The 12,609-nt window shown below is 37.2% G+C and overlaps 1 protein-coding gene across 1 annotated transcript in view; it reads right to left on the bottom strand.

Moving 5' to 3' along the window:
- LOC128983050 (transcription factor collier) overlaps positions 1 to 12,609 on the bottom strand; it is a 104,257-nt gene that overhangs the window by 61,562 nt on the left and 30,086 nt on the right. The window contains exons 5-6 of the mRNA XM_054402182.1: positions 9,439 to 9,512; positions 8,054 to 8,122 (exon numbers count right to left, since the gene is read on the bottom strand). Coding sequence (XP_054258157.1) covers positions 8,054 to 8,122; positions 9,439 to 9,512 — 143 coding nt within the window. The remainder of the gene's footprint in view (positions 1 to 8,053; positions 8,123 to 9,438; positions 9,513 to 12,609) is intronic.

Genomic DNA, 12,609 nt, shown 5'->3' with positions numbered 1-12,609 from the left:
AGACAGAAGGTGGTTTTCACATGCGGCAGTTTTTCGCGTGCAGCGTGGTGGCCGGTTTTGGCCGGCATGTGGACGAGCGGTCAAAACCTCTTTTATAATTTACACACTCCGACCGTGGGTTCAAACTTTTATGCTGAATGACAAAACTGTTACCAAACCAAAATGTTTTTTCTTGGTCTGTCCGTTTTGCCGCATATCTTCCGTCCTGATGGTTCTATATTTCATCAAGTGTCAAATTCAAACCAAGAAATCAAATTTAATTAAATTGATAAAGAAAAACTATATAATAAATTGCAATGAACATCTAATACAATAACAATTATTTTAAATTCTAATCTTGCCAATAATTACGTATAGAATATAAATAACCCTTTTCACGCATTATAAACGTGTATACGTTTTAAAGGTAAGTTATATAAATCAGTAAATCTAAATTTTGAGAAGAAAGTGTTTATTATTGGTAAAATAATTATTATATTTTTATGGTTTGCTGGAAATCACTCATCGAATAAATGACAAAATATCACTCATTTTTACACTCAAATCAATTATTTAATTTAATTCAATCAGGTAATTAATCCAGGATTTATTACCTGTTTTAATTGAGGATTAAGAGTTGATTTTACAACATTTTTTGCAACACCTAATCCTATTTAAAACAAAAAAACAGCTACAAACAAATCCACCATATTTAATGTCACCGTGTTAATTACACGGTCTGATTGTATCCCTCCGAAAGCTTTTAAGCGTCAAGCGGAGTAAAAATTGCGCCCGATGGTGGATCAGTAATGTGTGATTTTCACGGCAAAACTCATATAAACAGCGGGATGGGCGATTATCGGCTGTCCACTGGCGACGTCACCGACAATCGAATCGACGCTCGTTATCGTAGATTGTTGGCGCGCTTTTTTGGGCGTTCCCGCGCAATCAAAGTTTGATTCTTCCCTCCGCCGATTATTACGACCGCATTCACGACAGCTTCAGTCACAAAACAACATTCAATCGCCATTTCGTCATTTCACTCGACATAATCACATTTCCCGCCGAAACCTCCCGCCCTTTTATTGAATAAACAAGTCGCATTATGTGCTCCGCGTGACAATTCTCGTTTCCGAACTAAAATCAAGCAGCACATATTGGTATTTCTTCTGTTCTTTCTTTTATATTTAGTTTTCTACTCACGTTATCGATTATATGAAAAATGTAGAGCGATTAGTGGAAAGTGATATGTATTTAATACTTGTGGTAGACAACTAATTAATTGTCCTTAATTAATTTATTTACCAAGTGGGAAATGTTATTCTCAGTAACTCATAATGTATACTTATGCCTTAATGACAGTCTAAACGTAATACAAGTTTCTATAAGGGGGTTTGAGTGTCCATTGAATAATTCCTATATTTTAAATGTACCGTGTAGTGTAAATTAATTTTTCTACAGGAGGGTAGCTGTTGTCATTTTAGTGTGATAAGACCACAGTGACATTTTGTACATTCTTCAATCTCACTAGTTTGCCCACTGGTACATCAACGATTCAGTTGGTGCACTGTCCGTACTGTCTACTGAAAGTTGTCCTTGGGGGAGTGAAAATCCCTATTTTATTGATATACAGTTTCCTGATTATAATGTATTTTATTTGCGTTAATAACGTAGATCCATAATAAATCAGAAATTATAATAAGTAACCGAAAGTAGTTCACATCATGGTTTTGATTCCCAGTCCCCAGTCCACCACAACACTATCCCTACCAGAGCCCTCTGGTCCGCGTGATGTACATGTACAACTGTAGTATGTAGTGTATGAGGTACACACTGACACTACAGCGGTGACGCGCTGAGAGTGACAGGAAGGCAAAGGCGTTGACAGCAAGGTGTTTGACTTGAACCACGAACACTGTGGAAATCTAGGCCCAGTAAATAATGGCACCTCCCGCCCCCAGCCGCACCGTACAAACAATGGGGCCTTATCTCAGGTCCCTTTGTTTTCTCAGCAAATCAGCTTCTAACATTCACTTTATCTTCATTTCTCTCCCGCGCGGAGAAAACTTCCGGCAAATATCTGGTATTGCGAAAGTCCTAGTTGTACGACTGTTGACCAGACTCACCAGAGGCGAATCCAGAAATAGACTTGTGAAATACGATATTATACAAAACAAAAGCCTCATACAGAACCTAAAAAAAAAAAAAAAAAAAAACTACACTCACATAAGACAACATTATCATCGTAACTTGTCTTTGAGTGTCTTTGTGTATACATTACCTCATCTGTAGGTGTTGTGTCAATCGTCAAGTCAATGAAATAAATAATACTCGCTTGTGGGAACAATTTTGGATGGTAAAATAGGGGCAGACAATAAGAGTATTGAATTATATTACAGTACATGTAATCATTTAAGCACTGTATTTCATAGTGATAGACTGTCTAGACTATAGTAGATCATTATGGGATAATACTCAACAACCCCAGGCATTCAGCAATGTTAAAACACAAAACTGATTTAATATTTTCAGCGTTTGTACAGTTGCTAAATAATTCAGTAATTATTTCGATATTGTTTGCTAAAAGTAAACCCATAATAATTTTGCACCAACAAAATACGAACAAAAAGATATTTGATCCAATCATTTGTCTACATCAAGTAAATTACACGCTATCGAATTTGTTTGCTTACAAATACCAAAAGACAAAAATCCCTTTCGGTTTTTTTATTTTCAGCAGATTTTCAGCTGGGATGAGCGAAAAACAAACACGTGTTAGGAAATCAGAGAGGAGCGTCGGAACTGGAGCGGATGGGCAATCAGCAGCGCGTTCGATCGCAACGCCCAATTGGACTTTAACGGGCTACATGTGAGGAATATGTAACTCGGAGGAGCCCCCCGCCCCGCACCATGCGGTGTCGGCAACAAGAGGGGGGGGGGGGTGCTTGATCATCGCAGAATTATTAATTATGCTTTCCCCAGTATTCCAGTTTTATAACTCGATCGTCCTTGATTCAATTTCTAGCCGAGCACCTCAGTTATCCGATCATCTCATAAGTGTACCAAGTGATTTGCCTTTCACTTTTATCACTTTGTTGTTTTCATTAGTTTAAAACGCTGTGTATCAATACAATATTTTTTCAATACGTGAGTAGGTTTAATAGTTCCCCCTTTTAACAAGGTTTTTTTCATTATTAAGTTTGGAAACTTGTACATTCAGCTACGATGTAAAGAGAAATTAATTGTTTTTTACATTTAGATATTGTGAAATCGTTTTTTCACATGTTATAGAGCATAATTGTAATAAATTTTGACTATTTACTAATACTGGATAAACATATCATAGGATTTGTATTTTTTTTTTTATCATAAAGTAAGTTTGAAAGTAGGACTACTTTTTTATTAATAAATTTTGGATTTTAGTTACTTTTGACAAAATTTGTTTTATTAAATTTCTCACTTTACTATCATTGGCCTCCAAAAGTGCTGTTAGAAGTATTTTTGTTTGTAATTTAACGCCAACAAATAAAAATTACTTGATAAAATTCAGCAAACTGTCCGATAAAAGCCATTAATTTCCAAACATGACTGCGATATCCCTAAAGATAAGTGGATTATAAAGACACACAAGATAATCCATAACGGATCTCAGTGTCTTAACACATAAATTTAAGTGCGACTAGAGACGTTGACCAAATCCTTTAATTCCCATCCCTGGTGTGGTAGAAGGGGGGGGGGAGTGGACAGGGCGCAGGTGCCCCAATCATTGTTCCCCTATCACATTTAATTATACATGTTAATTGCATTGCATTAGTGGGCCGGTCAACAGGCCGTCGGCCAGTCTCCACTACTCAGGCCTGCGGCCGGTCGTCAATTACTGGTACGAGGTCACCAGAGTACACTACTTGACTCACACAAAAACCGTACAAAGTAATCAGCAAACTAAAAACTAATTTGATGATTATTTTTACTGCAGTTTTCTAATTACCCGAATAGAGGGGGGATTCTAGTTAAGATTATGATGAAACTAGGGGGGTTCATAATCCAAAAGCAGGAACAAACCAAAATTACGAAAAAAACTACTTCTCTATAATGTTAAACAAATATATTCAAATTTAGAGTATACATGCTACTTACGTATAAATCAATCAACTGCTATAACAGTTTTTAATCCTGACTTTGCTGCTCTTTCAACCACTACTACTTACTATTTACAAAATAAAATCCAAAATGTAATAACTTTTTTATACAACGTTCTGTTAAAATATGTTTATTTTAGTCCAATTATAAAATATCCAGGTGGGTTTCGTAGGTAATTTTATTCGTCCGAACCTTTGAAATTAAAACCACCAAATTTAAAACGGAAAAGGTTTCAGATCCTTTTACTTTAAAATCCCACAATTTTCAAAGCCAGCGCAGCGCGGTGCGTCGTCTGTGACAATGCGATCCCTGGAGGCACCGCAGTTTTCTCGGCCATTCCAATTAATGAAATGGGCAGCGGGCTGTACGTGTACAGTATATACTGTGTATAGGGTAGTGGCAATCTCAATCCTGGTCGCGTGTCTAGGTCGAGCATCACGCAACAGGCTACATCAGCACTGGCAGCAACTCTGACTCTATAGTGCTGGGTACTATCAGCTGATTCTGTGATTTGTCTTTCATGAGCTACATCAGCACTAGCAGCAACTCTGACTATATAGTGCTGGGTACTATCAGCAGATTCTGTGGTCTTTCATGAGCTACATCAGCACTAGCAGCAACTCTGACTCTATAGTGCTGGGTACTATCAGCTAATTCTGTGATTTGTCTGTCATGAGGTACATCAGCACTAGCAGCAACTCTGACTATAGTGCTGGGTCTATCAGCTGATTCTGTGATTTGTCCTTCATGAGTTACACCAGCTCTAGCAGCAACTCTGACTATAGTGCTGGGTACTATCAGCTGATTCTGTGATTTGTATTTCATGAGCTACATCAGCACTAGCAGCAACTCTGACTCTATAGTGCTGGGTACTATCAGCTAATTCTGTGATTTGTATTTCATGAGCTACATCAGCACTAGCAGCAACTCTGACTATAGTGCTGGGTACTATCAGCTGATTCTGTGATTTGTATTTCATGAGCTACATCAGCACTAGCAGCAACTCTGACTCTATAGTGCTGGGTACTATCAGCTAATTCTGTGATTTGTCTGTCATGAGGTACATCAGCACTAGCAGCAACTCTAACTATAGTGCTGGGTCTATCAGCTGATTCTGTGATTTGTCCTTCATGAGTTACACCAGCTCTAGCAGCAACTCTGACTATAGTGCTGGGTACTATCAGCTGATTCTGTGATTTGTATTTCATGAGCTACATCAGCACTAGCAGTAACTCTAACTATAGTGCTGGGTACCAGCAGCTGATTCTGTGATTTCTCTTTCATGAGCTAAAGTATTGAAATGCCACTCATTGAGGAAATAAGTATGAAAGTAAATAAATCGTTTTCACGAGACTCGCTCGTAATAAAGCTAAATGAACAACGATATTACTTGGGTCCACGACGAACTATACTACAGTTCGTTGGCTTCCACACCGGTACAAAATCAGGATCAATTAATACGAATACAAGAATAATGTTCCTTCAGCTACAAAGATCTTGGTCTTTTCCGGACCAAAGTCCAGAAAGTTAGTTCGTGATTACATCTTTTGTGAGCCTGGATGCACTACTAAACGTATACAGTATTGCTGTGATAATAGGCAATATCTTACTAGATAGTTTACTTGCATATTTAATTTATAGAAAGATCATAGATTTATCGTTGTGTGATGAATGCAAAACATTTCTGTCATACCTTCACATCAATGATGTAGCATGATATAAAGCTTTAATTAACATGAATTTCCAATCCAATGATAATAATTTTTTTCTTGAATAAAATACATAAAGGTAAAGACAATGATTCGTTGCAATATCCTGAATAGTCAATGGTTTCATTTCCACGATCTAACGTTTAATTCGTTAATGCACTTGTCCCAGAATAGATTAAACTAATAGTTTGATCATACCCAAATACAATTTAACACACAATATTATAGGTTTTTAATCTTTTTGCTTTAGGAAATCAAATTTACAATACTGTATCCTAAAATGTACTGCATTATAAAAAAGGCAACTTATTGACTTGACTTATTTAAAACTCTGGGTTCAGAATCACCTAAAGGGGGTTCGTTTAACAAGAACGATGCGGTTTATCACAAACGCAAGACGACATGAGTCATCGGCACAAACGACTCAATCATGTACTGGTAGTCATGCTGCGCGGTATATTGTTGTAGTATCAGCTAATATAGGAGACAACTATACAGACTCGGTGATCTGGAACTAATATGAGAGAACCTGTGGCGGCTAATCAGAGAGCTGTGGTGTACAGTAGGGGCTCGGCACCCCGCTGTCTCTTGTTTATCCACAATCAACGTTTACAACAGGGGGCTACGTTGGAACTACTACTTTTTAGGATAGAGGGTGTATATTCGGTTTTCTCAGTAAAGAGTGCTTGGGAAAACATGGTCCAGGCTCATGAAAAAATCAAATCGAAAACGGTTTAGCACGACACTAAGCAAACTTGTATCTCCAAGTACAAACCGTATGTGGTACTGTAGAAAACAAGCATTTTCGCAATTCTTGCTATTTTTAGGGCTTACGCCAGTGACATTTTAACGATGAAGGAATCAAAACTCTTACGAGAAAAAGCTGTCAATACCCATCAAATTGTTAAGGATTTGCTAAGGATCGAACTAGCCTTTATTGCATTGAAGTCCGAGACGCTAACCAACATATTCAAGTCTAGTTATAGCGGTGACACTATTAACTTTTTTATTATTACAAACGAGTTTGAACTGTACCCGACGTTTTTTTCCAATATTGTAACAAATAAATTAAACGAAAAATGTATTTTAATTTTCAAAACTCTCTTGCTATTGTAAAAGTAGTTGTTCGATTTACACAACCTTTACAAATAAATAATGAAAATATCTTTATAATTTGTATCAAACGTCTGCAATTAGATAATCATGTATAACTGAGAGCAATAGACAGTATACACAGGTAATGAGATTGACAATCTACAGAAAGGACGTGTCTCAGAGAAGTGGAATCCGCCGGAAACGCTGAGTAATATTATTCCAGTCCGGCTCGAGTTTGACAATTCAAACCATTCCAAATGCCATCCACACACTCAGACCTACCCTAGGCTCTATTCGTTCCCTCGAGACGCCATTTTGTCGTCATCCCTCCGTCTTCCTTTTTCTTGCATACCCCACCCCTAGTCGAACCCCTGTATAGTAATTCTACTATCACAAGTTATGTGAGGGGGAAGAACAACCGGGGGAAAACGATGCAGCCCTCGAGTCGACCTTTATTATACTCAGTTATTGGCCCTTAGACCCGCTCGATCGGTAACATTTTCTAATTAGACATCGAGCGCCCCCGTGTTCTGATTTTTCGCGGTAAGTTGATAAAAATCAATTGGAGTTTTACAGCTTGGGAATTGAAAGACATAATCGCTCTAAAGCGTTTGAATTCTTTGGTTAAATTAATATTATGAGTCATTGATACATTTTATCATTGGTATTGAAAAATATGAATGTCGAGTTGAAAATAAATGATTATTGAATAAATTTGTGGTATTAAAACCAGTAAAAGGGATGAATCTGAATTATAACGTCATTTGCACACTGTATCTTCTTATTAAACTCTTACATGTATTCGTGTTTAAATAGCTGTAACTAATCTCCAATATCGTCACCGACTAGCTACTTAGTTAACCGTCAAAACTCGGTACAGAAGTAATTTAAACTCTAGAAACTGTCACCAAGTATTTCCTCACAACCCAAACGTCATGTAGTTGTGGTGTTTATTGACTGTAAGCGTGCGGAACGATGTTAATAGTATTAAGGCGAAGTCAGTTGAATATTCATGGCCAGGCTTGATGCGGCATTATCAGCACCGTTGTAGCCCGGTGTGGTAGTGGGGGTAGGGGGGGGGGAGGTTGAGGTACACGACTAGTTAGATAATCACATTGGAGATCACTTACCTATCGATGATAACAGGGTCAGACGGCGTCTCGTTGCGGTTACCACAGCTTTTCTTGTCACAACACCGACTGGAAACAATACATTTTGTCAGTTAATGTACCAATTTTATAAATTACATATTTTAAAGTAGAGTACAAACATAACGACAATAACGCAAATAGCATTATTTTTTTAAAGATGTGCATTGATGTCTAAAGAAAATGTGTGTTGGTAAATGTGTGGATGGATACTGTTCGTTAAAGAATTCGTTAAGGAATGTAACATCTATGAAAGATGCACTTAAAAATATCAAGCTAAATGTGAAACATCCACAAAATAGTACAAACGCACTTTTAACAACACAATAATATCAGTTTATTATAGTTTCAGCATCCAAGCAGTAGCTCCAAATAAATTGAATCTTCTTCAAGTACGAAACCATTATATCCAATAATCTATAATGATCCAGTATTCAGTTTTTCAGAATTTCGTGAATAGTGAACGAAACACCACAGTTTAATTTTTGACTCGTACATCCAACTATTTGAGAGACTTAACTTATCTCTTAAAAATCACACATAAAGGAAGGGTAAATTTCGCAATAACATTGAGTCGAGCCATTGTACGTGGAGGTGTAGGTACAAGTGTATGTTGTGTGGGGAGACGACTGTACGAGGGTAGGTAAGGGAGGGGGAGTGATAACCCCTAGGGACCCACGAGGGTGACTTGCACTTCCTATTTTCGGAGATATCGGCGGGACAACATTATGGCGTTCCAAGACGCATTCCTATTGTTATGTGACGGTGTTTAGGCCATAACCAGGTGATCACACCGTGCCAATCAATTTTACGCTCTTCCCTGTTACGACAATGAAATGTGGATTGGAAAAGGACCGCTGCCTTTACAATATCGGCGTGGATATTGGTATGGAAAAAGGTCTTCTGGCTAAATGTTCTTATTTGTTTGAGTGTATATGTTACGCGGAATAAGTTACAGTATTTTGATGGTACAACACAATATCCATACAAAGATTGTATCTAGTAAAATGGTGTAGAAACTACCCTGTAAAGTAGATATCGGAAATCATCAATATTATGGAAACTCGTCAGATATCTGTTAAAGCGGCAATTATAAAAATTGGGACGTTGTTACTCTACTTAAAAAGATTTTAATAAAAATATTACTTGAAATTAATCGTTTTGTGAGCTAAATTATTAGTGACACAGTTTGGTGGTAATCTCTAAAGTATGTAGTTCAACAGGTGAAGATCATTTCAAGTGTGCTATAACTTAGATAAAACTGGAATTCTTGGTATTATAAAAACTGTAAAGTATAGAGTTAATTTTGGAAACATACTCTGTATAAAGTATGAAACTTAAGAAATAGTCACAATAATTGGAATTACCTGCACATGACCTCATGGGTCAGCAGCACTCGACACATCTCCGGGTTCTTGTCCTGGCCTTCGTACACGATAGCCTGCAAACATAATATTGTTACTGATAATGTGGGACAAAATCTAATGTCTACTTACACACACAACATGAAGTTTTTTACGAGTTTAAGGGAAGACTTTTTCTGATAGCTGCTGTAAGTATTCTAGTTGTAATCTATGGACATTTGTAGGTATGCTCTCTATGAAATGATTAATAGTTATGTACTTCAACAGAAAACACAATTTTTAAAGTTATAAGTATTATTATTAGAGTATTTGATTCAGTATTTATCCTATTAAAACCCCCACTACAACTGGTGATATCTATTTTTTTTTCGTTTGCTGAATCGAACCCCAAATGTTAATTCATAAGAGTATAATCTTACGTGATATTACAGTTCTTTTATTTTAAACACATAAATCCCAAACATTCTGATATAAATATTAGATAGCAACAAAACTATAAAAAGTTTTAGGTACTTTTACCAGTGAAATTTATTTTCCCCTCTTAGGTCGTGATACTGGACGATGTTTTAATAGTCATTAAGATGAAGATTAACTTGTGCTGTTTCTCCAGATAGGCATAGTTTAGTGGTTGGTGTAATGAAAAAAATCTCTTTACAAAGCTCACTCATGTTTGTTACTACTACTGATGTAACAATTGTACACTTAGTGCTTACTTAGGTCATAATCTTAAAAATAGGTGACAAGTTAACATTGGCATAGTGATATACTGTATAGGCACTTCTCATACTGTGCTGAACGCTGATTAGTGGCTTTGTTGAGTAAGGTACAAATTTATTTGGAAAATTTAGGTACCGGAAAATATCCTCCAATGAAGCTGTTAACCCTTTAGTGTTCGACGTGACCGAGCATATGTGCGTGTGTGCGTGTGACAGTGATACACAGTGACCCCTGACCCGCCATATCTACGTGCGTGTACGCAGATGTCATAGCACCTCTCCAATATTGATAATGTGTAAACATTACGACACCCTATGACCTCATCATCGATACTCCAACAACCAGTCATTTGTAACACGCTTCAATTTCGTTTCGAGCTGTAATTTGTTTAATGGATTCGATGACTTCCGATTAACAGTTTGCTTTTAATCTTACCCCAGGGGTTAGCAATCTAGCTCTATATTAGAAAAACATACTGCGTTGAATCTATGTCTGAAGTTTTTGCCCTGTAAAGAACTTCTTAGATTTTTGGTCAAATATGAATCTTTAAGAAGAAGGTTTTATGGATTTTGCAAGCGAAATTATCAAAATTCCTTAGTAAGAATGTGTTATTTGTCTAGCTTAGTGTCTTCAGCGACCTAATCCAAGTCCGAACAGTCAGTGCTGCATTATTCATAGCTACACATGTCCCATGATCCAGTGATCCGCGAGTACTCGGCCACCCAGACCCAGGATTAAGACGACCAGCCCCTCTCTGATAGATTCTTGTTTAATTGAATATTTAATGCCCCAATAACGTGTAGCCGGTGCCGACTGCCCCCTCCCACACTCCACACTCCCCTCCTACACGTTACATTTTTGATTCGACAAAGTTATGAAAGGGGGATCTTTTTCAGTAAGACTATCGGACCGCGATTTCGAATACGCTTTTTAGATAAAAAGAGTGTACGGACTGAGGGGTTTTAATTCAAAGAATGAAAGTACAATAAGGGAGGAATGGAGATTATTTAAAAGACTTATAGCTTGTGTATTTTATAACTAGTGAAAGGATGGAAGAGTCATGTTACATCAAACACTGACAACATAATTTGCGTCAAAATCTGTCACTGTTCCAGCCATAAATTAAACATTTTATCAAAAGTGACAACTTACATATTAACAGAAAGAGACGCATTAAGAAATATATTGTACCTGAAAACGTAGGTATAAAAAAAATACTCATCGTATTGGACAATTGTGTTGTATAACAACACAATGAGATTTTTTAGGAAGATCGTTAAACATTTATTTGCATTATTTATCATTTGCAGAAATATAGATAAAGATACAAACAAAATTTCCCAAAGCTGGGAAATATTTATAAACCATCAGATTCCTAATCTGGGGAACATCAAACTGGACCGCCCTTTTCAGAATACGAAAGAAGTCCGAAAGAAATTGAGTACAAGGGGGATTGATCAGTTTGGTTATGCGAGCAAGACTTGATCCATTGAGGTCCAAAGACCGGCCGCTCCCTTGGGTCAGGCACAAAACCAAAGAAACAGCGACTGCAGGACAAAATAGTCTAATGTGATTCACCTACCCCATGCCCAGGAGACCAAGTAGGCCCAGATGGGCAAATTGGGCAGCCGACCTAAATAGTATGGACTCCCTAGCGATGCCTAGGGACCCATGCAGATATTCCCTTGGGAATAACAATTTGTTTTTGACAAATCAGGGATTTGGCTAAGGTATAATAAAACTAAATAATTAGATTTTTTCAACTATGTTTATTATACGTGGTATCCAAGGGGAAGTTCATTTTCATTTAAACAGTATTAGCAAAGTAAACAACTGTTGTTAGAGATTATGTGGCTGAAAATATTACTACAGCTTGAGCTTCGTGAAAAAAAACTGTGTATAGTGTTCAGAAAAATATTTAGATTTTATTTAATTCATACATTTATGATTTATTACAATTATCAAATTAATCGACAAGTAATTTTGATTCAATGATTTCGTGACTAGGTTTTGTTAACAAGAAGATTTTTTTTTATATGCTACAATGAATATGGCACAATATGCAGACTAATATATTTGTCACGGATACTGTACAAGTAAGATTTTGAGCTATGCGGCAAAGGTGTTGGTAGAACTTTGCGACAGATGTATTGGTAGAACTGCGCGACTAGAGTCAAGACCCCACCGTCTTTATAATTTCACCACAAGTGTGTCTGTAGAACTTCACGACAAGTGTACCGGTAGATCTTCACGGCAAGTGTGTCGGTAGAACTTCGCGACAAGTATACCGGTAGAACTTCGCGGAAAGGGTGTTGGTAGAACTTCGCGACAAGGGTGTTGGTAGAACTTCGCAACAAGGGTGTTGGTAGAACTTCGCAACAAGGGTGTCGGTAGAACTTCATGGCAAGTGTGTTGGTAGAACTTCGCGACAAGGGTGTTCGTAGAACTTCGCGACAA

Source organism: Macrosteles quadrilineatus, unplaced genomic scaffold, assembly GCF_028750875.1.
Source record: "Macrosteles quadrilineatus isolate MER2022 unplaced genomic scaffold, UCM_ALF_1.0 Scaffold_1__1_contigs__length_201487025, whole genome shotgun sequence".
Lineage (NCBI taxonomy): Eukaryota > Metazoa > Arthropoda > Insecta > Hemiptera > Cicadellidae > Macrosteles > Macrosteles quadrilineatus.
This window is presented reverse-complemented; position numbering and strand designations above follow the sequence as displayed.